This window comes from Girardinichthys multiradiatus, chromosome 5 (genome assembly GCF_021462225.1).
Source record: "Girardinichthys multiradiatus isolate DD_20200921_A chromosome 5, DD_fGirMul_XY1, whole genome shotgun sequence".
In the NCBI taxonomy this organism is placed as follows: domain Eukaryota; kingdom Metazoa; phylum Chordata; class Actinopteri; order Cyprinodontiformes; family Goodeidae; genus Girardinichthys; species Girardinichthys multiradiatus.
Genome location: NC_061798.1, coordinates 9,958,788 through 9,985,292, shown reverse-complemented (window position 1 = coordinate 9,985,292; position 26,505 = coordinate 9,958,788). Strand labels below are relative to the sequence as shown.

General features: G+C 39.7%; 2 protein-coding genes across 10 annotated transcripts in view; one reads left to right on the top strand and one right to left on the bottom strand.

Moving 5' to 3' along the window:
* rhbdl3 (rhomboid, veinlet-like 3 (Drosophila)) overlaps positions 1-26,505 on the top strand; it is a 119,348-nt gene that overhangs the window by 73,772 nt on the left and 19,071 nt on the right. For 4 of the 5 annotated variants that reach the window (XM_047366464.1, XM_047366463.1, XM_047366465.1 and 1 more), the window contains 3 exons: positions 9,172-9,396; positions 12,676-12,824; positions 18,579-18,691. In XM_047366464.1, the coding sequence (XP_047222420.1) occupies positions 9,172-9,396; positions 12,676-12,824; positions 18,579-18,691 (487 nt within the window). Of the gene's footprint in view, positions 1-8,589; positions 8,693-9,171; positions 9,397-12,675; positions 12,825-18,578; positions 18,692-26,505 lie in introns of those variants that run through there. The other variant, XM_047366467.1, reaches the window with a different exon arrangement.
* LOC124868841 lies at positions 3,722-6,645 on the bottom strand. Of its 5 annotated transcripts, XM_047366469.1 has the most exons (5): positions 6,159-6,634; positions 6,046-6,086; positions 5,793-5,893; positions 4,798-4,950; positions 3,722-4,712 (listed from the first exon to the last, which is right to left on the bottom strand). In XM_047366469.1, the coding sequence occupies exons 1-5, from the start codon at positions 6,437-6,439 to the stop codon at positions 4,644-4,646; spliced, it is 645 nt and encodes a 214-aa protein (XP_047222425.1). In that variant the 5' UTR covers positions 6,440-6,634; the 3' UTR covers positions 3,722-4,643. The 5 variants fall into 5 exon arrangements, 2 of the variants coding, with proteins under 2 accessions (XP_047222425.1, XP_047222424.1); XR_007038399.1 differs by having other exon boundaries at positions 4,798-5,893; positions 6,159-6,645; XM_047366468.1 differs by having other exon boundaries at positions 3,722-4,950; positions 6,159-6,632.

The following is a 26,505-nucleotide window of genomic DNA, read 5'->3' as shown; positions in this document are numbered from 1 at the left end:
TGCATTCTTCCTCTCAGTCTCTGCATATGCTGGACTCAGTCGATCATGTTGTGATTAGATTTAAAACAAATCTTAAAGTTCTCCCTCTCTATGAAAGGGTGGGCTGGTCTCCTCCATCCACCAGAAGACTAAACTACTGGTACATCCCAAATTATAAATCAATTCCTGGAATTCTACCAACATACAGTACAGACCAAAAGTTTGGACACACCTTCTCATTCAAAGAGTTTTCTTTATTTTCATGACTATGAATATTGTAGCTTCACACTGAAGGCATCTAAACTATGAATTAACACATGGAATTATATACTGAACAAAAAAGTGTGAAACAACTGAAAATATGTCTTATATTCTAGGTTCTTCAAAGTAGCCACCTTTTGCTTTGATTACTGCTCCACACACTCTTGGCATTTTGTTGATGAGCTTCAAGAGGTAGTCACCTGAAATGGTTTTCACTTCACAGGTGTGCCCTGTCAGGTTTAATAAGTGGTATTTCAAGCCTTATAAATGGGGTTGGGACCATCAGTTGTGTTGTGCAGGAGGTGGATTCAGTACACAGCTGATAGTCCTACTGAATAGACTGTTAGAATTTGTATTATGGCAAGAAAAAAGCAGCTAAGTAAAGAAAAACAAGTGGCCATCTTTACTTTAAGAAATGAAGGTCAGTCAGTCCGAACAATTGGGAACTGCCCCAAGAAAGGAAGACCAAGAGTCACCTCTGCTGCAGATGATAAGTTCATTCAAGTCATCAGCCTCAGAAATCGCAGGTTAACAGCAGCTCAGATTAGAGAACAGGTCAATGCCACACAGAGTTCTAGCAGCAGACACATCTCTAGAACAACTGTTAAGAGGAGACTGTGTGAATCAGGCCTTCATGGTAAAATAGCTGCTAGGAAACCACTGCTGAGGACAGGCAACAAGCAGAAGAGACTTGTTTGAGCTAAAGAACTCAAGGAATGGACATTAGACTGGTAGAAATCTGTGCTTTGGTCTGATGAGTCCAAGTTTGAGATCTTTGGTTCCAACCACCATGTCTTGGTGCGGCGCAGAAGAGGTGAACGGATGGACTCTACATGCCTGGTTCCCACCGTGAAGCATGGAGGAGGAGGTGTGATGGTGTGGTGGTGCTTTGCTGGTGACACTGTTGGGGATTTATTCAAAATTGAAGGCATACTGAACCAGCATGGCTACCACAGCATCTTGCAGCGACATGCTATTCCATCCGGTTTACGTTTAGTTGGACCATCATTTATTTTTCAACAGGACAATGACACCAAACACACCTCCAGGCTGTGTAAGGGCTATTTGACCAAGAAGGAGAGTGATGGGGTGCTGCGCCAGATGACCTGGCCTCCACAGTCACCGGACCTGATCCCAATCGAGATGGTTTGGGGTGAGCTGGACCGCAGAGTGAAGGCAAAAGGGCCAAAAAGTGCTAAAGTGTGAAGCTACAATATTCATAGTCATGAAAATAAAGACAACTCTTTGAATGAGAAGGTGTGTCCAAACCTTTGGTCTGTACTGTACTTGCTAAGCTATATAGTCCAAAAACTGTGGGGTGTTACTCTCTTTGCTCACAGGATGTGTACCCTTGCACAGCCCCAAGGGTGAAGACTGAACTGGGGAAGAGGTCTTTTTAGAATGTGGCTCGATTTTCCTGGATCAGTTGCAAAATTTATTATGTAGTTTTTTTTCTTTTTGCTTATGAATGGTGAACCTTCTGAATCCTGTTTGTGATGGAGATGAAGATGACTGAGTTGACTGAGTTAGGATGGACAAACTGTGGTGTGTTTGAACACAGGCAGGGCAGTAGAGCCATTCATAGAAACCTTCATAATATGAGCTATAACAATTAATTTCCCTTTGGGATTAATAAAGTATTTTTGAATTGAATTGAATTACCAGGGCACCACATAGAGAAGGACTGTAACTATACAGTCATGGCTTCAAATGAGTAGGCCTAGATGTGCAATTGCTTTTTAAAAACTGTACAATTATTATAAAACATGAATCTCCGATGCAGGATTTCTCCAAAATACAAACATTTGAACAAGGGTGTTAAAACCCCCCAAAATGAAAGTGAAATGATGCAAGAGGGGGTTGTAAGAATTGATTTTAGATAGAATGATCGTTCACAGTGAGGGCTGACACTAGCTGGTGTTTAAAGATAAAATCTGTCCATCCTGGTTCTCTTTGTGAAAGGCTTCCATGTTGTTTTTGTTTCCGAATTATCCGGTCCTTTGTGTTCTCAGCATATGACTTGTTTTTAATGCAGGCGTCAAAAACAATGAAACAGACACAAATAGTAATATTTTTAGCACAGGCACCTAAACAATTAAACAAATGGAGCAACTGCTCCTTTTTTATAACAGACGTCCATGCACATTAGACGCACTAAGCAATGCTGTGTAGACTAATGCCCACTATGATGTCTCTGAGTCACATGCAGTGCACAGAATGTGGAATTTGTAAAGGTAAATCACGATTTAAATTAAAAGAGCAAAACAAATAGAAAAACAGACTGAGTTTTTGATTTATACCAGGTGAACTCTGCGGCACTGAAGTTTGATGATATCTTTGTCTGGCCAATTTGTGTGAACCACAAGGTCTTTGTGATACATGTTTTATTGTCTGCATCAGGATGTATTTGAGATTCCATCTGTAACTTGACCATTGAGCAGAGGTAAAGGGTCAGCAGTATTGAGATAATTGTTTTTCACTTCAAATGTCCACTTGACCATCTACATAACAAATGCTCAGATAACGTATTCTGGGAAAGCAGCATGAACTGTATTTGATGCTTTTTACCGCGTGATTAAGCTCAGAGCTCTTTTTATATGATTTGCTTTACTTCCTCCTTAAACAGTTTTTGCTCCTGTCTTGTTCTATTTCTGCTCCTGTCTCTTTTTCTCACAGATGTCTCTGTCTCCTACCAATGTGTTTTCTGTTGATCAAATGGTGAAATTGTCCCTTGCTGGATGGTTACCCATTTGTCTCTTTCACCTCAGCTGTCTCTCCCTGTCCCTTCTCCTCTTGGTGCTAGGTCAACACACAGAATGCCATTCTTTCTTTTGTGTCTTGTAAAAAAGGAGAGGAATGGCAATCACTTCACCAGAAGAATTGACTGTCTTTATGCAACCAGGCTGCCAGGGGGCGGTCTGTGTGTGCACTTGCCTTTGTGTGGTCCAGAAGTGGCCATGGTAACCTATAATCATTTTCCCACAGTTTTCTGGATATGTTATCAAGACTAAAATTATTGGATTTTTCTGAAGGTTTACCCTCCAGAGTCTTGAAACCCACATTAAAGAACCATCGGCCAAGGTAATAACTCCTAATTTTACGTGACTTCATATTGTATTTTCTTATTGACCAGCTGTTTTTGTACATACGTTTTTAAATTTAAACTTTCTGCACATGGGACCAATTGTTTTGCATTGTCTGACTTCTGTAAAGTGCACAACAAGGGCAATAAAGACACAAAGCTTAGAGAATACATTAATACACCAATGCACAATGCTAACATGGATCCAGATTTCTATTAGAGATGCACCAATCAGAACAGTTTGTGGAAATTTAGGATTTCTCTTTAGGAACTATAACAGCAACATACCTAAGCAACATTGGTGTGGCATGGTAAACCTTCCTGGCATCTGCTGAACTTGGGTCAACTTGTTTCTATAACGGCCTGAGACAGAGAACCCAAATTCAGCCAAACACAAAGTGAAAAGTTAAAAAGGTTTATTCAGTAACTCAGGATCAGAAAGCTGGAGAGCATCAGTCAGGAAGGAACGCTGGATAACTACTCACAAATGTTTTAGAAAATCTGGCACCATCTGCCTGTCAGAGGGTTGTATATAACTGCAGCTCCACAGGTGTGTGGCATGACAGTGATTGCGCAGCAGCAGACAGGTGAAGCAGAAGAGTCGATTGCATGAGTGAGAGCAGAGCAGGCAGACGGGCCAGAATCATAACAGTACCCCCCCCTCAAGGTCCGGCTCCAGACGGACCCCGAGGCTGATCAGGAAGGAGGCGGTGGAAATCCCAGATGAGGGTTTTGTCCACAATGAATCGTGTAGGAATCCAGGACCTCTCCTCAGGACCATAGCCCTCCCAGTCCACCAGGTAATGTATGCCACGTCCCTGCCGTCTGGACCGGATGATGCGCCGGACAGTGTAGACCGGGACACCACATAGGGCTTGATCCGGGACATGTGGAAGGTAGGGTGAACTCTCATGGCGCGAGGCAGATGTAAATGAACAGCCACAAGGTTGATGATCTTGGATATGGGAAAAGGTCCCACAAAACGAGGTGCCAGCTTACGGGAGTCAATCAGAAGTAGGTCCTTGGTGGACAGCCAAACCTTCTGTCCCACCTGGTAGCTTGTAGCAGGGACTCTCCAACGATTTGCTGTGCATGCCTACACCTCCAACATCCTGATCCCTAGGGGGAGATGTGCCTGGTAGGAGCTCAATGGCACAGTCATAGGGTCTGTGAGGTGGAAGTGCCATGGCTCTGGATTTGCTGAAAACCTTAAGCATGATATTCGCAAGGCACTTTAGACAAATCGGGGTATGTCTCCTCAATGTCATTTTCAGGAATGTCATCTGTGGTGGCAGAAGACAGACACGTAGCCGAGCAGGACTTAGCCCAGCCCAAAATCTCTTTGCTTGCCAGTCAATGTGGGGGTTGTGCTTTTGTAGCCAGGAGGCCCCTAAAACAATGGGTAGTTTAGGCGAGTTGATGATCCTGAAAGTCACTTCATCTAAATGGTTGCCCCCCAGTGTGAGTTTGATTACCTCTGTTTTGTAGTGTGAACTATTGATGCTATAACCATCCAAAGCCAGGACATTACGGGTGTCAGACGTGGGAAGGAGCTTGATGTCATGGTCCCTGGCGAACGACTCATCCATAAATTCTGTGTCCGCCCCTGAGTCAATGAACACTGACACCTGATGAGAAGTAGAAGACACTTGAATGGTCGCAGGAAATGAGCATGAGGAGACAGACAGTTGGCTACAGCTCAGTAGAGTTCTCCTCACCTCTACTGAGCTTGGGCTTTTAACAGACACTTGAAGGCAACATGACCCTGTCAATCACAATAAAAGCACAAGTTGTTTTTCCTTTGCCAATCGCGCTCCCCCAAATACATCTTTGATCGACCCAACTGCAAGGGCTCATGATTGTATCGGTGTTCAGAAGGGGGTGGAAGACACTTGGGTTCTAGGTGGGGAACAGGACTGTCAGCTGAGGAAGGTTTAACCTCCTTATGACACCTCTCCCTCCTCCTTTCTGTGAGCCGCAAATCAATTCAGGTTGCCAGGTCCTCAAGTTGGTGAAGGGAGGCAGGGTAGTCCCGGGTTCCCAGTTCATCCTTTATGTTCTCATTAAGACCTTGCATGAAAGCATCCATTTGAGCATGTTCATTCCAAAAACTGTCAGCTGCCAACAAATGAAAGTCAATGATATATGTTGTGACACTTCTCTCTCCCTGTTTTATGGAGAGTAAACCTCTGGCAGCTTCATGACTGGGAAGAACTGGGTCAAAAACCCTGATGAGCTCCTTGCAGAATGCAGCATAAGAAGCACACGCGACCGAACCATTTTGCCACTCCGCAGTGCCCCATTGCTTAGCCTTTCCAGATAGCAGGGAAATAAACACCACCTTAGAGCGCTCAGAAGGGAACGAAGAAGGCTGAAGCTCAAAATGAATCTCACACCGAGTAAGAAAAACACAGCACTGGTCAGGATCTCCCTTAAACAGCTCAGGAGGCATGAGTCTAGGCTCTCTTACCACAGCGGAAAGATCAGGAACTCTGGGGAAAACTGGCTGTGAGGGCGCTGGTGTGGAGGTCATGGAGCACAGCATAGAAATTATTTCCCTCATACCGGAATCTAGACGGGCAATAGAGTAATCAACATTAGCGTGCCACTGCCGTGCTGGCGATGGGTCCATCTTTTGGCCAGATTTTACTATCTGGGACTTAGACAGAGAACCCAAATCCAGCCAAACACAAAGTGAAAAGTTAAAAGGTTTACTCAGTAACTTAGGATCAGAAAGCAGGAGAACAGCAGCTTCCACGAATCACTGAGGACAGAGAGACTAGTTAGTGGCTGAATAAAACTCAGGACTTGCAAAGAGTTAGATAAAGCCACTAACCTTCTCAGTCTGGGAATGAGGTGCAGAATCCAGAAGAGGATGTGATCCAGACAGTTAATGAGGAAGAATCCAACAGACTGAAGTCGTATTGCCGACAGATCCAAATCCTCTGGGGAATCAGCTGAAGCTGTGACAGGAACACAGAGAGCTGTGATTGTCCTCTTGACAATAATTCCAGGTGGACTTGAAAGCCAGGCGGACTCAGGCTGAATAAACCAGTGGCTTGGCTGTGGCGTAAATCCAGGGACAGAAACACAGTCAAATACCAGGGCTAGAGGCATCAGACAAGGGGCAGGCAGAGACAGAAAACCAGAGGCAGAAAACAAGAGTCGAAATCCAATCCGTCAGACAAGGAGCAGGCAGGAAGGGCAAAATCCATGAGGCAAGGCAATGTCAGAGAACAAGATCAGTCAGGTAGGAACGCTGGATAACTACTCACAAATGTTTTCGAAAATCTGGCACCGTCTGCTTGTCCGAGGGCTGTATATAACTGCAGCTCCACAGGTGTGTGGCATGACGGTGATTGCACAGCAGCACAGCAGCAAACAGGTGAAGCAGATGAGTTGATTGCATGAGTGAGAGCAGAGCAGGCAGACGGGCCAGAATCCTAACAGTTTCTTTGTTAATTAGATGCAACGTCCCAGTGGTGGCTATGAATAGACTTTTTTTTCTACCTCCAAAAGGGTGGTATCCATTTTTTTTAACATTGTTAAGCCGCCCTAAAAAATGCATCGTATTTCCATCTGTCTAGAGTGGCTGGTGATGTATAATTACTGCATCTATTTCAGGATATCTGGCGGCTTTCTTATATATTTTCAACATTGCTTTTTTAGATTAAAAACACAACAAAACTGTTGTTTTCACTGAAATTGCACTGCAAAGCAACGCATCTAAGCAATAAAACCAACATGTCACCTATAAAGGCTGTTTCTGTTAGAAATCACTGAACCAGCATCATGGCCTCATCTGGTCTAAACTGGGGACACAGCAAGCAGCGAGGTTTCTGGCAGAAGAGCCAAATATGTGCTTGCAAGCGCAGGAAAGGCAGCATTATAGTTCTGTAATCCTCACTAATAACCAGAAGAAACATGTTCATGTCCAGGTTAAAAGATAACTACATCTAAATCTGCCAGAGGTATGAATTATTTTGGACTTAACTGGAAACAAAAGTGTTCTGATGAATATTATATGGATATCGGTGTTATGTCTATTAGTATTTGTCTTTTCCCTTATTTTGATTTGTAATTTTCAGTCATTTCTATTGGAAGCTAGTTTCTGTCTTAGCAGTTGTCTTATTGTGTGTGTTAAATCAATGTGAAGAGTGATTTATTATGAATAGACTTTGTTAGCAAGGCCTTAAGGTTCTGATCATGAATATATTCAGCCGCCCACACTGGCAGCGGAAACTGCTGCTTAATATTCTCACCATAATAACCTGCCTGTTGAAAGGAAGCAGATGCCATTACCTGGATGCCTCATTGGATGATGTGTAATTTTGCTGTGTGATTGAGAAGCATTCTAAGGTGCTTTGGGATTATTGATAAAAGTGCTTCTAAAACCTGTGCAGATTATCTCTCTGAACCAATAATTTCATGGTAAATTTGATTTTAATCTCTTAATTTCTAAATGAGAGGATTGTGGGGCAGAAATATTTATTGTGGGCTTTCTGACAGGATTACATGATTCAACATAAAGGTTCAAAATGTTTTTCACCATGCCTGATATGTGAATAAGGATAAGAATTGGAAAGTCTTCTGTCATGTTTGTTGATTTTCTAGCAGTCCAGCCCTTCAGCGCAGCCCTGGATAATGCTCAGGACTCTGGGAAAGCTATTTGAAAAAAACATAACACTTAATGCTGTTTTATTAGTTTCAAATTTGTATACACCACTATGTGTTTTTGTCTTTGACTTAAAAAAAATGATTATACAAGAAAATCTATATTATCTCTTTAGCTTTACTGGGGTCTAAATGTTTGTAAAATGACTGAAAAAGCAACTACATGCTCAATAAAAATGTAGTTTCTTATGTTACACAATTGAAGCCAAAAACATATGATGGGGACATTTTGAAAATGTTTTAACAACCTTTGCCAGTGTGAATCAGTTGCCACCGTTAGCAACAGAAACAGCTGCCTCTCTGTGTAATTTCAAAGTTGTAAATATTCCTGCCTTGTGTCAAAGACCGCCAACATGCTGCCAACATTTCCAAATCTTTTATGCACCTTGACAGCTGAAGGTTATAAGCTGAAAAATAGACTGAAGGAACTTTCTATGCTCCAGTTAGCTTCTTGTTTTCTGCTGAAACTTCTCTGTAGAGCTCCAGTTTTCTCCTTGGTAATTAGGATTAATATGTATATTTTATTTAAGTGTGCAACAATTGTTTGTGTGACATCTTAAATGCCGAGGCTAAAATATGTCAAACCATGGCCAGAACAAGCAACAGATGACCATGCTGTCTGATCGGCGGCCCCGGCCCAATATCCGATCCAAGACCTCACTATCGGGCCCAACACAAATACCGGATCTCGTTCTAGTAGGTTACATTTGTTGTTGGAACTATAATGTGTTTGTACCACTCATCCTACTGGCTAACTCTAATTATTAGCTTGCCACAACAGTCCGTTTTAGAGTAAATTAGCTTGATATTTCAGTTTATAATTGGCTGATCTCAAATAGCTTTATTGGGTACCAAAGCAGAGAGCCCAAATACTATAGACACAGATTGAGAAACATGGGTTAAGTCTGTAAAATCAGAATCACCTTTATTGACAAGTTTGTACAGATAAACAAGGAATTTGACACAAATTTCAGAAAACTGAAATAAGTCGAACAAAAACCAACGTTTGGATAAGGCAGGAGCCACAAAAGAAAAGCACATCCAACTGGTAGTGGTGTGCACACTAATCATTTATCTCATTAAGGTACGAGCTGACTTACTGCAACCTCTCCACCCTTTAAACAGTTTTCTAATCCTCTTTGTTGTTCTTTACTTCTTATGTCTCTTTTGCCCAGATGAGCAACAAGCGCTCCAACAGTTTCCGGAGGGCCATTCTACAGGGGAGCAGGCAGCTAAAAGGATGCAGCCTCAGAGATGAAGTGGGCTTGGGGCTGTCCCAGCGACTGGTTCGCCATGTTGCCTATGAAACGCTGCCCCGCGAGGTCGACCGCAAGTGGTACTTTGACAGCTACACATACTGTCCCCCTCCCTGGTTCATCCTGGCTATCACCATCGCAGAGGTAAGCTGGTTGAGAAGGTACTTAACTACCCAAATTATGTCATATCCCCCCCGCAAATTTAGGTTTAAAGTAATCGTTTTTTTAACCAATGTGTTTCTTCTATCTGGAAGTAATATTAACATTTTGGAGCGGGCCAGATAGGGTCCTGACTTGAATCTGTGGAGGGAGCTTTAGATTAGGGTGATGGCAAGGAGGACTTCCATCCTCAGCGTCTCAGAGCTCATCACCAAAGATAGATAATTAAAACACCAGTGGAAACATGAAAACAGCTGCTCAGGAATTACAAGAACAATACGATTGCTAAAATCCCAAAAAATATCACAATTTACTCTCCTTTAAATAATTTTCAATCCAATTTTGCCATGGTTATAAATAATGATAATAAATAATTTTAGGTTTTACTGTAAAGTTCATGTATTTTAAATTTAAGCCCTTAAAGCCCTTTAAGATTTGTTATAAATGCTACAAGGGAATTTGTGCTTTTTGATGTATCATTACTTTGCTCAACATAAACCTTTACAGTGTAGAGAAATGCATGGAACAATAAGCAGTCTAACAAGGATGTATGTATGCAATATCTTAATTATAAGATTTTAAGATGATACATTCACTGTAGACATAAAGGCTACCTTTCATCAGGTACTAATATAAGTAACAACTTGAACCTTAGGTTACATTGTCAAACATTTAGGAACCAGTTCAACCGCTTTTTGGTTTTGTCACGTAAAAAACCAAGAGGCCCTTGGTATCTCTGCAGGAGCTGCAGTGATCCACAGCTCAGGTGTGAAAATATTTTAACAGGACATCTGTTAGTCATGCATTCCACAAATCTGTCCTTTATTCAACAGTGACTAAAAGAACACCATTATTAAAAGAAACAATTAAACATCCTGTTTGCAAATGACCACAAGCCATGTAGAGGACACAAAACACACGTGGTGCTCTTTTCAGATTAAACTAAACTGTAACTTTTTGACCTACTTGGAAAAAAAAAACATTTGGGTGAAAGAAAAACTAACATTGTCGAATACCATGAACACATAGTGACAGAAGTATGCTGTGGGGGATACAGCATTTTTCTCACCTGAAAAATGGAAAGCTGGATAGAGTGGAAATGAAGATAGTTGCAGCTAAAACTGGGCAAAACTGGAGGAAAACCTGTCAGCTGCTGCAAAAGATGTGAGACTGGGGTGGAGGTTCACCTTCCAGCAGAACAGTTACCCCAAACATACTGCCAGAGCTACAATGCAAAGGTTTAGATAAAACCATATTAATACGTAAGACTGGTTACGGAAGGTGGCTGCACAAACAATTCATTCATGGGGAACTAAACCCACATTTAGTCTCTTAACAACGAAGAAATAAAAAAACATTTAGCCTGATTCACTACTTTGTGTTGGTCATAAAACACGTTGAAGTTTGTGATTGAAATGAAATAAAGTTGATCAGTTCAATGGGTGTGAATCATTTAGCAAGGCACTGTGGGCCTGATCCCACATAGCGGGTGCTAATTTGCGTGTACTATTAATAAATTGCACGTGCAATAAGTGGGCATGTTGCATGCAATTTCAATGATTACGCGTGCAATTGGTAGCAGATGCGAAACAGGGGCAGACCGCCCTATTCATATGAGGAAATTGTGTGTGCTAATAACTGGAACAAGAGGAAAAGCAAACAGCTCCTCTGCTGTGTTGCTAGAAATATGCAGGGATTGTTACGTTGCATCGTTATAAATGCTCAAGTTGCTGATTTTTTCCTTCTGTTCTGTTCGGCCAATGCTTTTCTGGACTGTTACAGTTAGTTAACTTTTGTTGTGCTACTCACAGTAGGATTGTCATCTGCCCTGATGAGATAATTTCTCTTATCTTGCTCGACATAACTTGCAACAAATTGGCCAATCAATATTAAGAATATAAAGGACAAATATGTCTGGTAATTCATTTGTCTCCCTTGATCTTTTAATTCTTCTCGGAGACCAGGTTCTGTTGTTTTTTTTTTGAGAGTATGTTTGAAGAGTTCGGAGTTTATCATAAATAGCCACAATATTTAAGCGTGAACGTAATATTAGCAACATAAAAATAGATTGTTGTAGGAGTTGGCAATCTGCATGTTATAGATTTACTAATTTTAAAACATAGCGTCACATAACTGTCCGGCAAAAAAGTTAAATCAAACATTTATGTACAAAAAAAGAAATTATTTTCCAGTGATTTTACTAAATTTGTTTTACCAATATTTTAAATGATAAACACCGTGTTTGATTCTTTAAATTGTTTTTTGGTGACAAAATAATTTTCAACTGCATAAACAAAACCCTCCTCTTGCATATGTTCACATTTAAACAACATAATCAAACTGATCAGGCTCCGATTGCCCTGCAGTGACATAACGTTACTGTCAATAATGCTTGTTTAGTGACAAGGTTAAAGCATAGACTGTCACCACATGGAAAAGCTGCCTTAAAATGGGGATTTTTCACCTGCTAAGAAGTGATTTTAGAATCCAGTTTGCAAATGAAGGATTTAATCTGCCTTATAATGTCTTTAGTTCTTTCCTATTAATTATATTATCAACATCAAAACACAGTGGGTCTTTTGCATGATGTGCAATTACAGGTTGTGCGCACTTGATCACTTATGTGCACATTTTGCCATGATCAGGTTAGTGCACGTTCAACAGATGATCATTGACGGCGATGTTACGCTGGAATGATGTTTAATGAAGTGTTGCAAGTTTTACCATAGGAGAAATATCATGGCTTTTGTTTGTGACTGGCTCCAAATCAGAGACAGCAGACATTTTTGCGTCTCAGTTAGCGCCTGCATTTAAATGTGCTAAATCCCCACACAAAACTTTTGCCCACAAACCGTTTCAGGCTTTGAAAATCGCACAGCGGGTGGTAAGGGATGACATTTGCATATCCTTCTCCCATGAATTTGCGCGTTTGGATCATTATCATATGTTTTGCACATCCATGAAGGCAGACTCGCTAAACGTTTGCACCTGCAGTTCCCCTGATTTTGCACATGCAATCCGGTTACCTCCTCGTTTGTAAATCAACTTTGCTGATGCAAACAGGTTTGCGTGCGGTTTTGTACACGCAAATCTTTTGAAGATCAAGCCCTGTATATACAAGAACTATTGATCTACACTGAATAAATATAAGAGGTTGTGCTTCCGTACTGTAAGATCTGGACGCCATATTGTTCTCAGTTTAACTAATGTGAACCTGAAATATTTTCCTGAATGTGCCCTCTGTGTTTCCCTGTGCTCTGTCAGGTCGTGGTGTTCATGTATTATGGAATCCAGCTGGATCGCCTGGTCCTGCAGGTGTCCAGCCCATCCTTCCTAAAAAGCCCCCTACCCTACCACCCCCAGCTTCGAGCCCAGTCCTGGAGGTACTTCAGCTACGTTTTCATGCATACTGGGTGAGTCTAATCTAGTAAACTAACATCTGTTTGTAATAATGTATTGCTAATCCCAGATTTTTAGACCCCGGTATGGAATAAAAACATTTTATGTGACATCAAATAATTTAAATAAAATATCTCATTTGTTTACCTGTTTGGGATATAAGCCTTCATGAGCATACATTAGTACTTGTACCAGTGAGAACAATTAAGACAAACTTACTCTGTCAAAATGAGTTGTTATGGGTGCCTAAACATTTGACCTGACCTGTATCTACAATAAAATTATTTCATTTTAGAAACTGAATTGTATGAAAGGTTGTTGGTGAAAACTTCCATTTCCAAAAATATACAGCAGTTATTTTTTCGCATTGTAGACGAAGCTAGAAAAAAAGCAGAGAACAAATTGGAGTTGGGCAGATAAGAAATGTGAGTTGGGATGCAGTTGGTATTTGTCACCATGTGAGAAATTACAAAACAAATCAACAGCAATGGTAAAATAATCTTTTACAACAGCTATAGTGTCATGGTAACACAGAAGGGATTATTTTGGGGGGTTTATTGTTCCAATGTATTTACACTTTGATTTTGCTATCATAAAAAGTAATAATTCATAATGTAATAATCAGATAAAATCCTGTTGCACATCATCTACACTCCTATGGGAAGAGGATAGTGGTTTTCATCAGCTCAACTACAGTCATCCAGATTTAATTACTCCTAGGGGTAACATAGTCTCAGCCATAAAGAGAGCTAATAAAATGGTAATTTACTGGGGATAAATTGTAGCAGGAGTGGTAATGGTGAAAAGACAAGCCTCAAAGTGCTGAAAAGAAAAGAAACATGTCACAATCTGTTGATTTTATTTTTTTTTTTGTTTTTTTCTTTGCATATCATCCTTGATGACAGCTGCTTTATTTATAAAAACAATGAGGTAGACGCTTTGATAATGTCTTAGTTTAACCAACAACGAATCAGTAATATTTACTATGAAACAGAATCCTTGTTAGGCAAGGTTTTTAATGAGTAAAGACTCACATATTTTTTTTTTACTTAAGCTGCACATAAATAGATGATTTTACCCTCTGTGCATAAAGAGTTTTAATGTAATCTGAGAATCTGCAAAAATCTTTTCACCGAAGTGACAGAAAATCAACAGCAAAGGTTTATGACTGCTAACTTCATGTGCCAGTAGAAAAGTGGGCGTTGTACTGCTGCTGAAATCACAGAGGAGGAACAGCACAAGGATATGAATTAAAAAACCCTCAATCCACGTCCATACTTTAGAATTTTGCCATAAAAGCTATATTTTGAAAGAAGACAACAGGGCCTATGATAAAAAGAGGTTCAGAGGTGGTTCACTGATAACTTGGGAATTTGTGAGCTATAAAACCCAGGAAACTGACTGAAAGCACAAGGCTCAGTGGAACTGTATATTTCATGATGTGATAATTCCATACTTCATTATCTACTTTTTCAATACCTTTTTTCATCTTTAATAGAATATTAGTGTTAAAGAACGTTTTGGTCCCTTTTTGTGACCCTTTATTCCTCAGTTTAGTTGAAATTCTGCATCAGATACAGATATTATTGACATTGTGGTAGGTTAGGGACTGTTCACCAACTGATCCTGTTTTCCACCGTGATATGTAGTACTTCACTGTAGATTGCTCACATTAAAAGTGACTCTGACAAAGCTGAGTGACAAATGGATACACTTAACCATCCCATGTTTATCTCAGATACATCCACACTTCCGATTCTTTTCACTGACACCAGACATGTAAAGCTCAAGGCCCGCAGACCACATCTGGCCAGTGATGCATTGTATCCATCCCACGTGATAAAGTCGTATATCTATTATTAGTAGGCCACCAGCTGGTCGTGTAATTTGCATGACAATCACACTACTCGTCCCATAAAAAATGCATTTGTTCGGCTGTTGAAGTTCGGATTTCTGATTAAAGCATAACTATTTTAGTTTTACAAATAAACATAAATCCAGTTTGTCCATATTTAAGGTTTTGACACCCCTGACTTAAACACAAGGCAAATATTTTTCCCAAAGCATTATGTGAAATCTTTCTCTGACTCTGAACACTTTGGTTGTTAAAAGTGGTCAGCGATGGCTGAATTGGTCTTTCGTAAGCAAAACTCTTACAACTTTTACTATTACATCAGTGTCCCAATACTGAGGTGTAGCAGTAGACTTATATACCAGTGAAGTTCATTTGTAAAGGAAACAGGTGATTTTGATAGCAAGTGTTAAATGTTAGGATGAAGCCCAAACACATTGATTGATAAATTGTTGGAGATGCTCAGAAATCTTACCTTTTTGCACATTGTGACCATTACAGTTGAAAAGGCCTTTATCCTAACGTTAGATTCGGATGAGATAATTTTTTATCCTGCAGATGGTGATTCTGCATTTGATAAAAACATGGCACAATGTAATATTTATGACTATGAAGCTGTTAAATTGTGTAATTAGATGAATACTTTTACATACATGTCAAATAATTCTTCTAAAGTGAATGACCTTATTCTGCTCTTAATGTATGTTGGTAACCTTGAGTAAGACTTCTGCCCCCAGCCAGTAATATCTTATCTAGGGTTTCTAATGAGATTCTGTCCCTCTGGAAATGTAAATGAAAGGGTTTGAAAACCTTTTCTTATGCAGCTTTGTAGTGCAACTAAAAAGAAAATTCCCCTGGTGTTTGCTCAGTCAGAGGACAGAGATTGAGACTGAAGGCTACATGGGCAGTCTAACTTGGAAGGACATAGACCCGGCACCAAGAAAGAGCCCAGTTTGACAAAGACAAGCCTGATCCACTTTTTAAAGTGATTCGGTGGCGATTTCTTTATTCATAACACCTTTTTTTTATTCACCGTCTAATCTTTAAGCTCCAGCAAGCTTTGTTTGTTTTGCCTTTGTGCACCTGCTGCAGACACACACCTGCTTATTAATCAAGACCACTGCTCTTTATTTGATCATAATTTAGTTCTGAATCCAGAGAGAGGAACCTTCAAGGTGTCCAGACTGGGTCATAGAACCAACAACCTCCCAGCCTCAATGTAACCTCCTGGGGCACACAGAAAAGCTGTTAAAGCCAAGGGCAGCCATACTTGTAGCCAAGAGGGGGAATTTGCCTAGTACTGACAGAACCTTAAGCAGAAACCCAAATTTGTTCAGAGAAATTACACAGCTGTCTGACCTAACTGTTTTCTGCTTTTTTGTAGTAGCACCCGCACTTCTCCTAACCAATGCTAGACATAGATAGTTTAGATACGATATTTCTACCTTTTGTTTACTCTCCTTTGTTGGTTTATTGTTATGTTTTGTTTTTAATTATTTTTCTTTGCACTTCTGTTTTATGTATTTTATGCTTTACTGTACAGCGTTTCTAATATTTGTATCTGTGAAAAGTGCTATATAAATAACATATAATAACATAATTTACTTACAGATTTTTTGTAAAAAGAATTGAAACTTTGTTGCAAAATATATATGTTATTTATATATGTTGTTACAGTTTAGTGATCCACGGTTTACTTAGACTTTATTCATTCTCTACATTGACTTAAATTCATCACCTACTTAACCAGATGATAATTTTAGTTACATTACCAGCATCATTAAGAATAACGTCAGTCCAACAGACTGAGCAGAAAGTAGTTTCTAAATATTCCAAAATGTGTCATTATCTGCTTCAGCCAAATGTTTTTTTCGTTAGTTGAAAACTGTTTCTCTTCATCCTTCGCGTCAACTACTAACAAAAATTAAAACCAAGTCAAATTATTGTGAAGCTTTTTTTGTTTGATTCACAATAATTTACCTTCAGTGAAAACCCAGCCAAGGCAGAGAGCTGCTACAACATATCTTGTGTCTCTTTAACTTTAAGTGACTTATAAACTGGGCCGTTGTCTGATGAAAATTTTACTATTTAGGGCCTGGGCTAAAGACCTCAATGGTTCACACCCTAAAACACCCCTGGTGGTGCCTCTGCTTTATAAGTTATTTTGTTTCACGATGGAGCTCTTAACTGGAATTATTCATATGTGGAATCCACTTTACTCATTGAAATGAATTGAAATACAATTAATGCATTCCAGACCCCCGAAACACTTTTAGGGTCTTGACAACTTTGGGGGCTGTATCCCAGACCCAAAATATTTGAATTTTCATGAAACATCGGCTAAGTTTATAAGCAATTTAAAGATAAAATAACATAGAAGACGTTGTACCAGTTCTCTGTCTCAGCTAGGTTTGAATTGAATGTAAATGTGAATAAAACAAAAAAGGTTTACAACAATTTTACTTGGTTTTGATTTTTGGTTAGAAGCTAAATGGAGGATGAGGAGAAAGAGTTTAGGATTGAGGAAACAAACATTTTGCTGAAGCAGATAATGACACATTTTTTGTTATGAAGAAAAAAACCTAATCTGAATTTCTATTGGCAAATTTGTTCTTAAACTCAGAGTTGTTTACTGTGGGTCAAATAAACGTGCTTCTTTTCTCATCTACGTAAATGATCTTTTTAAACGTTATAATCTCATCAAGGTTGTTCTACTCCTGAGGCTCCATGGTCTTAATTTCAAAAAAGGAAACAGGTATAAAGTGGATTTTCTTACATCTTAGTCAAAAGGTAAGATCCTAAAACACTAATTTTAATTATGCCAAAGGCTTTCAAAACATTTCATTAAAATTCATCCTTCTTTGAAAGGAGAGCTGTGTATTTAGGATCAGAAGATTTGAAAAAGAAGAAGGCGGCTTACTCTTCCTCTTTCTACTATGACTTTCTGTCAGCAGGAGATATTTTCCTGGTTTATTGAGCAAAACTTTTTTTATGTCTACATGTAGAACTGGACTATCGGACTGGCTGCTGCAATGTCCTACTGTGAAGAACATTTTTCAGGAGTTTAGAAACTTTAGGATTAAATGCTTTGATTTTGAGTGAACTAAAGGGCCAAATTTTTTCACATCATGATTAATCCAGCTAGAAGCTCACAGAGAAAGTTCCTACTCTTTTCTATCACTGCCAGGCCATTTAACTTTACATGTAGCTCAGGTGAAAGTCCCTCTGCTCTCTGTTCCTCGTCATGACCCTGATGATGCTCATTAGTGAACCTCCACCTCATGTCTTGCTGCGTGAATCAGTGATTAGCTGTAACTTACAATTAGCCCATTCTAAGCCAGCATTCAGGTTTTACCGCTAGCTTCATCCTGGGTTATGCCGCTCTGCCTTCACCTGTTCCTGGGCACACACACGCACCAAGCTTCCCACTCTCTGGTTGGCTCCACGCCTGCTCTAAAATGAGCTCTGTTCTGTCCCTGTTTAATGCACTCAATGTAACTTTCTACTGAACAAGGCAGGCCATCGGCCCTGGACTAAACAGTCACTCTAGACTTCTCCAGAATAGACGAATTGCCAGTCCGCCTCTGCCTGTGCACATAGTTGCGCAGTTGTGGTGCTGCGTGTGCAGAAATAACTATTGTTTTTTTCTGTTAACTCATTGTCACCTTAGGTGGAGCAGGCAGTGATTATTTGGAACACAATAAAAACAAATCTGATTGTTTTTAGATAGAAATGTGAAATCCAATGTAATTATGTGGCTTAATGCATCTTTTTAATACTTTTAAAACATCAGAGGCTTCAGCCTCAGAAGCCCAGGTCTAACGATCCGCCTGGAGCTTCTACCATCTACATTCTTCCTAATGGATCAAATATCTGGCACTGATGGTGCTAATGTGTGTTTGTGTGTGTGTTATAGGATTGAGCATCTGAGCCTGAACATGGCCATGCAGCTGCTGGTGGGAGTGCCCCTTGAAATGGTCCACGGTGCCCTGAGGATCGGACTGATCTACGTGTGTGGTGTGCTGGCAGGTGGGACTGAGAGCTCTACTCTTCATCCTATACACACTCTGTGAGGTTCTGTTTTCCGATCCTACCGTTACGCCATCTGCTTGTTGTCTATGTTAATTTACAACAAGTCAGAATCAGCCTCATGTCAATATTAGAGAAGTCTATGCATGTGTGAGTTGTGGACAGATGGGTTTGTCTCTCTGTCGTCCCCGCAGACATGGTGGGATGTAGGGGGTTGTCAGTCCTTCATCAAGAGGACCACTTCTTCCAATATTCATTTACAATAGAGCATAGCAAAGAGAAATTCAGTCAAAGAAACACTCTCAGTAACTAGAAACATTTGCATTTCCTGCAAAAATGCAGTGTGAAGACTGTAAGCTCACATTTATCTACTGAAGAATCTGAAGTTAATATAAAAAAAATCCTAACAAATTCATTGGAGCAAACTTTAAAAAAAAGGGGAACTGTCTTCTTATCTACTGAAGAAGCAGTACTTTAACCTGAAAATGTTGTAGAAGCTAAAGTCAACAAAAAAACAGTTGTAAACATTATCAAGAACAGCAGATACTAAAAAAAACCAAACACTTCTTGCTGATCTACTGAAATAGGTATATTCAAGCTGAAAACTAATGAAGAAGCTGTAGTGAATGAAAAAACAGTTGCTCAGTTGTAATAAATCAGAAAATTTAGAAAAGTCCAACCAGACTTGTAAGCTTATCTGCTGAAGTAGCAAAACTGTCATCTTAAAAGTGGAAAAGAAGAATACATTTCAGTTATTTGCAAAGTAACTTCACCTTTCAGCTGAAGGGTTAGAGTATATTAGCTGAACAATTGGAAGAGAAACCTTTTTACAAAATATATCTTGAAGAAATACATCAAATCAATAAGCGCAGTAACTGAAGTACTACATGTAGTTGAACCAGTGAACTAAATTCACAGTAAGCGAACATGAGAGGCATTAGTGAGAAAAGTAGTTTGTGATAATGTTACAAAAGATGAAATCTCAGTACTTTGCAACTGGTAGATTTCTAAAGGAAAATCTGTCTGTCAGCTGAAAAGCTGCTGCAAGCAGACAGATCTTGGTCAATGTTTTGACTGTACAAGCTGAAAGGTGCGGATGGAAGACACATTAATAACCGCATGTACAGTGACATTGAACTTAATGCATTTTTGGGACAGACTGTCATTCACAAAACATATAAAAATGTACCCCAACAACAAAGGAGAACTAACTTTCAGAAACATTAAACAGAGATACAGATCCGATGTTGTTTTCTGATGTTCTAACAGCAAACAGGATCCTGTCATACAAATTAGTGACAGATCAAAGGGTAACCAGACATATGACCTGAGTCAATTATTTTACAGATTAAAATATTTCTAGTCATTAAAGAACTACAGCTAAAATAAAGGCAAATGGTTCATATTCATTTGGTCTTTCTAGTCCCTGTATTTATAAATGCAACGGTTAGTTTTTGTCGAAGGGTTTTAAAAGTTGTCACCTGTGGAAATTCAAACCTAAGTTACAGAAGTAGAAATCTGTAGTCGCTTTCACGGCTTTTTACACATATTTGCTTAATCTTCAATCTTAAAGGATATGTATCCCTTTATAATTTATTATTTAGTCCTTGGAAAGCCCATTTAAGAACATCCCTAATTTTCAATGGTGCAGAGCCCAGCACAATAGCATTCAATACAATCAACATAAGTAGTTAACTGTAAAACAAATCATGATGAAACACATCAAATCAGTAAGGTTAAACTGAATCCAAAACACTGGAATCATTAAAGCTGCCAGAGATGCGGGGTGCATAACATGGCAGATATTGCTGGTTCTGTATAAATTATTGAGCTTGAATTGTGAGACTTGATGAACAGGTAAAATATTCCTGGAAAGTAGATCTAAAAGTAGGATGTAGCTTTCACCAAAGAGGTTTTCCAATAGTGACCAGCTGGTCTGTCAAATGAAGAGACTGATAACTTATTTGTAAAGCAATGTGAATAGGCAGAACATAGATTTAATACTAAGACATGCTTCCATCAGTCCTTGAATCACTCTGTTGCAGCTCCCTCCATTGTTACAAATAATGAAATTATGTAATACGATTCATGTATTGGATGAGAGCAATATGTTGAAGTTTTGAGGTTTTAAGTTATTGCATTAACATTTTCTATAACTGCCTGCTGACAATTTTCATACTTACTTCATAAGTTTTTTTTTCCTGATATTTCAGAGTGTTAAATGAACATTTTAATTAGTTAATCACTCGAATCTAGGTTATATGTAAATACATATAAATGTTAAATAAATCCAGAAGTGTATTCAAAATATATCATTCTGGTTCAAGTGACAAAGCTTCAACAAAGCCTCCGTCAGCCAACACTTCCATTCAGTGCCTTGTATACCAACAAGTGTGGATAAATAAATTATGTCCTTCCACAAACAGGCAACTAGTGCAGTAATCAAAGACTACTATGAAAAATGAAGAGAGGGACCCTACAAGACAGGTAAGAAGACTGAGAGGAGACAACATTTTTTGTGATAATAAGTCAGAAAGGCTCAGAAGAGAGAAGCCATAATATGAAATATGAAAGAGGAGAAGAAGTGTCTAAGAGTGGGAAAACAATCAGTCAAGTCCATCAGATATGAAAGAAAAAACTGATGCAGCTTTGGAAGCAACAACATGTCAACACTCCACTTCTACCTCCCTGTAAACCTCAGACACTCGAGCAGTTCAGTGTTCTGCTCCGTTCAGCTGACTTTAAGATTGCTGTGTGTGTGTTGTTTATATTTAATCTGTAATGACTAACTCATCTGTTCCCACTGAGTTGTGTCAGTAAGTGTTGTGTCTTAGCAGGAAAAGGAACGGATTTTTATAACAGAGGGCTGAGATTGAAACAGTCATTAGTTATTCTGTGTTTGTGTTTCTGTGTCCTCCATGAATCTATCTTGTACATGTGGCGTGTTGAAGGGTCACCAACACAGACCCCCTGGATACCAGCTGAGGTGACCTTTAGTTTTAACTTTACTCTGAAAATGAGGAGGAAACTGGACTATAAATCACACACCCTCATCCATGCAAACACACACACACACACAGACATGTCTGCTATTTTAATTAGATATCGATCACCAGCAGAGGAACAGATGCACAGTGTGGTCGTGTCGGCTGTGCTGTTAGGGTTAGTGTTATATCGGATTTTATTAAACTCTGCCTTCATCTGTTTGTTTCACATAGTATTAATCTCCATATGAGTTGGATATTTGATACTTGCAGTTAGATGAGAGCCAAATGTGTAAGGATGCTGCAGACATTTGGCTGTTTTGTTCATGGCACCTCAGGAACGGTGGACCGGGTTTCGGTAAATGTGTGTAATGTTAACACTTTCATAACTAAGAACAGATGGAGATCTGCGGCGGTTAAGCTTTTTTTTTTTTATAGGTATAAATACAACTTTTTCTACGGAGGCCCTGAAAGGCAAGCAGGTAAAACAGTTTTTGTAGAGCCATATTTGGGGTTTTTGTAATACGTTTTTTTCTGCCACTAGTGGCTTTGTCTTTTAAAACAGAAAAACAAAGAACAAGCCTCTAGTGGCAGCATAAAGTATTACAGTAAAATAGAAAAATATCCTTCTTGCTTGCCTTTTAGAGTTTTATGAATCTTGTCGCAGATTAACTTAATATAATGCAAAATTGTGACATAGAGGAAAATACATAGTTCTCTAAGATTTGTTTTACAAATGAAAATCTGAAAAGGTTGGCATGCCTGTATAATCAGAATCTGACCCCTGAGTCAAGAACATCCTTATAATCATATTGGGGTAGGCCTGTACCAGAAATATTTGCCCATTCATCTTTGCAAAGTAGCTCATTGTCAGCCAGATTGGATAGATATCTAATCTATTTTTAGGTTTTGTCATAGATATTCAATTGGATTTAAGTCTGGACTTTAACTAGGCCCTTCTAATTCATGAATATGCTTTTATCTAAACCAGGCGTCTAGTCCTTGAGAGCAACTTTTAGATACTTCCCTCCTCCAACACAGCTCAATCAAATGATTAAATTAGCTCTTCAACATGCATGGAGCAGGGATTCAAAAGCTTCTAAAGTCAATTGGATGCCCTGGATCTTAATTTGGGGCATCAGATTAAAGGGGGGCTTAGATCAACTACATGCCATATTTTTCAGATTTCTTTTTTGTAAAATAAGACTAGTAACTATACACTAGTTTGTGATTGACTGTCACATAAAATCCTATAAAAATACATTGAAGTTTCTGAACTAAAACATGGAAAGGGTGTGAATACTTTTATAAGGTAGAGAACATGATTTTACCTTTGCTGTTTCATTCATGTAGATTTGTTTTCCAACTTCAAAGAAGGTATTTGTTTCATTATTAAGCTGATTAAAGTCATAGTGTTAAACTATTAACTGTTTGTTGGTAAATAAAGCAAAGCAGTTAAGCCTAAATCCGTTTAGGAAGAATCAGAATGGGGCTCAGCTGGTACCTACAAAGGGTCAAAGCATGGTTCAGGGATCAAGTAATGATTCAGAGAAAGGTCACTGACCTTTTACACACAATGCATGTTCTGACATCATGCTGGAAGGAATAGACCTGCATATAAAATCTCAATATGTGCCCTTTGGGACAACCAATGTGAACACAGCTGCCTGCCTGTATGATAATGTATTCGCACAAAGCCAAAGGGTCAACTACTTTGTACGTTTATGGAGGTCCTGATAAAGGTTACACCTTTTTCGCTGATCATTTCTATCTGAAAATCATCAGTTAAGAGAAAAAAGGATCTTATTGAAAAACATGAAATTGTTACATGATTCATGAAGGTTTAAGCTTGAAACCATCACCGATCATGTGTGATATGTACTCATGTCACTAAACGTACAAAATATAGTTATAAATCGAGAAATATGAGCTCACTTTTTATCAGAACTATCGTGGAAGTGTTTTGGTTCTGCTTAACTTTTGGGACTTTCTGGTAGTAAAGAACTACAATAGTCCAGTCTTAAAGTGATAAATACATGGACTAGTTTTTCAGTGTCACTTTGGGACAGGCTATTTCTCATTTCAACAATTTTGCAAAGTTTACTAAAGGAAGTCCTAGTAACCTGTTTAATGTGGAATTTAAATCACGTCTCCTAGTCAAAGACAACACCACGGTTCTTCACTTTATTACTGGACACCAATTTAATGCCACCCAGAGTAAGCGACTGACTGAGCGGTTACTTTTTCAAAGGCTCTGGTCCAAAGATGACAACTTCTGTCTGGTCTGAATTTAAGTAGAAAATTAAAGGTCATCCAGGTTTTTATGTCTTCAAGACATGCCTGTAGTTTACCTAACAAATTTGATTCATTATAATTTATGGATAAATATAGCTGTGCATCATCAGCATAACAGAGGAAATTTATCCCATGATGCCTGATCATTTTTCCAGTTTGATTTTCAAAAGACACCCTATATTTCATAATTAAGCAGGTTCCATGGCACATAGAAGTAGATGCAGAGCAACTGAAAATTTTTGCTTGCTATTATCTGCTGACATCTCTAACCTGAGTGGTAACCTAAAAGAAAACCCAACAAGCCTTCGTAGTAAGTTTGTTGTGCAACAATACGTTTGGTTTGGCTAATAGGAACTTCTAATATTTATAATTAACAACTAACAATTATTAACAAAATTATTAATAAAGTTAGAATACTACATTTTCTGTCAGACTAACAAATCAGGGCACCACTGTTGGGCAACAGTGATCATTAGCCAAACAACAGGTATTTTCCTGTGAATACCAGCCCAGTTTGGTGAGGTATTACAGAGCAATAGATAAAAGAGGAAATTCCAGCACTGGAGTTCGGAAACAGCAAGCCCTGCACACATACAGAACAAACACACCACAACTTCTCTCCAAAATCTTAGCATTTATTTACAGAACAATCCGATTCCAAGTTAAAATATTTGAGTCAACATACTCTTTAACTAGGTTAGTAAAAAGAGGCTGAACCCATTGTGCCGTCCCATTGGACCTTTGGAGCCCTAGTTTGGGAGGTGGAGGACCTTATTGACAGTGCCCTGCGAAATGAACCGGACCCTGGTACAGGTCCTCCCAACAGGAAGTATGTCCCTATGTCTGTTAGATTTACACTCATCCGCTGGTTTCATACGGCCAAATTTTCAGGTCACCCAGGGGTTAGCAGAACCATCTCACTCATTTCTAGGCGATTTTGGTGGCCATCCCTTCACAAGGATGTTACTGAGTATGTGCAGGCTTGTTCGGTCTGTGTCAGACACAAATCGAGCAATCAGTGCCCCTATGGGTTACTTCAGCCTCACAGTACGCCCAAACGCCCTTGGTCACTCATCGCTCTTGATTTTGTAACTGGTTTACCCATGTCTAAAGGGAATACAGTCATCCTCACCATAGTTGACCGTTTTTCTAAGTCCTGCCATCTTGTACCACTAAAAAAACTTCCATCTGCCTTTTGAACTGCCCAGCTGTTGGTTCAGCATGTTTTTTGCCTTCACGGTACTGGAAACAGTACCTCAGGACATTTTGTCAAATCGTGGCCCCCAATTTATCTCTCGTGTTTTGAAACAGTTTTGTTTGGCGTTGGAGCCAAGGCCTCCCTGACTTCTGGTTATCATCCCCAATCTAATGGACAGACAGAACGCATGAACCAACAGATGGAGTCCATTCTCAGATGCATGACTGCTACCGAACCTCTTGACTGGAGTGCTTATCTTCCCTGCGTAGAATATGCAATCAATTCACAAATCTCATCTGCAACTGGCCTCTCTCCCTTTGAAATTTCCCTTGGTTATCAACCTCCTTTATTCCCTGCTGATGAGAAAGACATTGGCGTAGCATCCGTTCGGCACCACATTGTAAACGTATCCGGGAAAATGCTACCCGAGCTCTCCTTTGTACAGCAGACCAGAACAAGAAGTACGCTGACCGCAGACGGCGGTCTGCTCCGACGTACCATCCTGGCCAAAAGGTTTGGCTGTCCTCCCGAGACATCCCGTTGAAGGCTATGTCCAAAAAACTGTCTCCTCGTTTCATTGGCCCCTACACTATCGACTCAGTCATCAGTCCCTCTGCTCTTCGTCTGCGCCTGCCTTCCAGCCTTCGTATCCATCCTGTGTTTCATGTTTCTCAAGTCAAACCTTTCGTTTCCAGTACTTCTGGAACTCTGTGGTGGCCAATCCATGTGTGAGAATGATGTCTCATGTTCCCTGAACCACTCTTTCACAACTGGAGCCCGATGAATCCTGGCATTGTCATCTTGGAATATGCCCGTGCCATCAGGGAAGAAAAAAATCCAGTCAGTCATTTTCTACCGCTTATTCCATAGTGGGTCGCGGGGGAGCTGGTGCCTATCTCCAGCAGTCTATGGGCGAGAGGCGGGTTACACCCTGGACAGGTCACCAGTCCATCGCAAGGCTACACACAAACAACCATGCACACACTCATTCATACACCTAAGGGCAATTTAGAGTTACCAATTAACCTAACAGGCATGTCTTTGGACTGTGGGAGGAAGCCAGAGTACCCGGTGAGAACCCACACATGCATGGGGAGAACATGCAAACTCCATGCAGAAAGACCCCCAGCCAGGAATTGAACCCAGGACCTTCTTGCTGCAAGGCAACAGTGCTACCAACTGCGCCACCATGCAGCCCAGAAAATATCCATTGATGGAATAATCTGGTCATTCAGTATATTCAGGTAGTCAGCTGACCTCATTCTTTGAACACATACTGTTGCTGAACCCAGACCTGACCAACTGCAGCAACCCCAGATCATACCACTACCCCCACA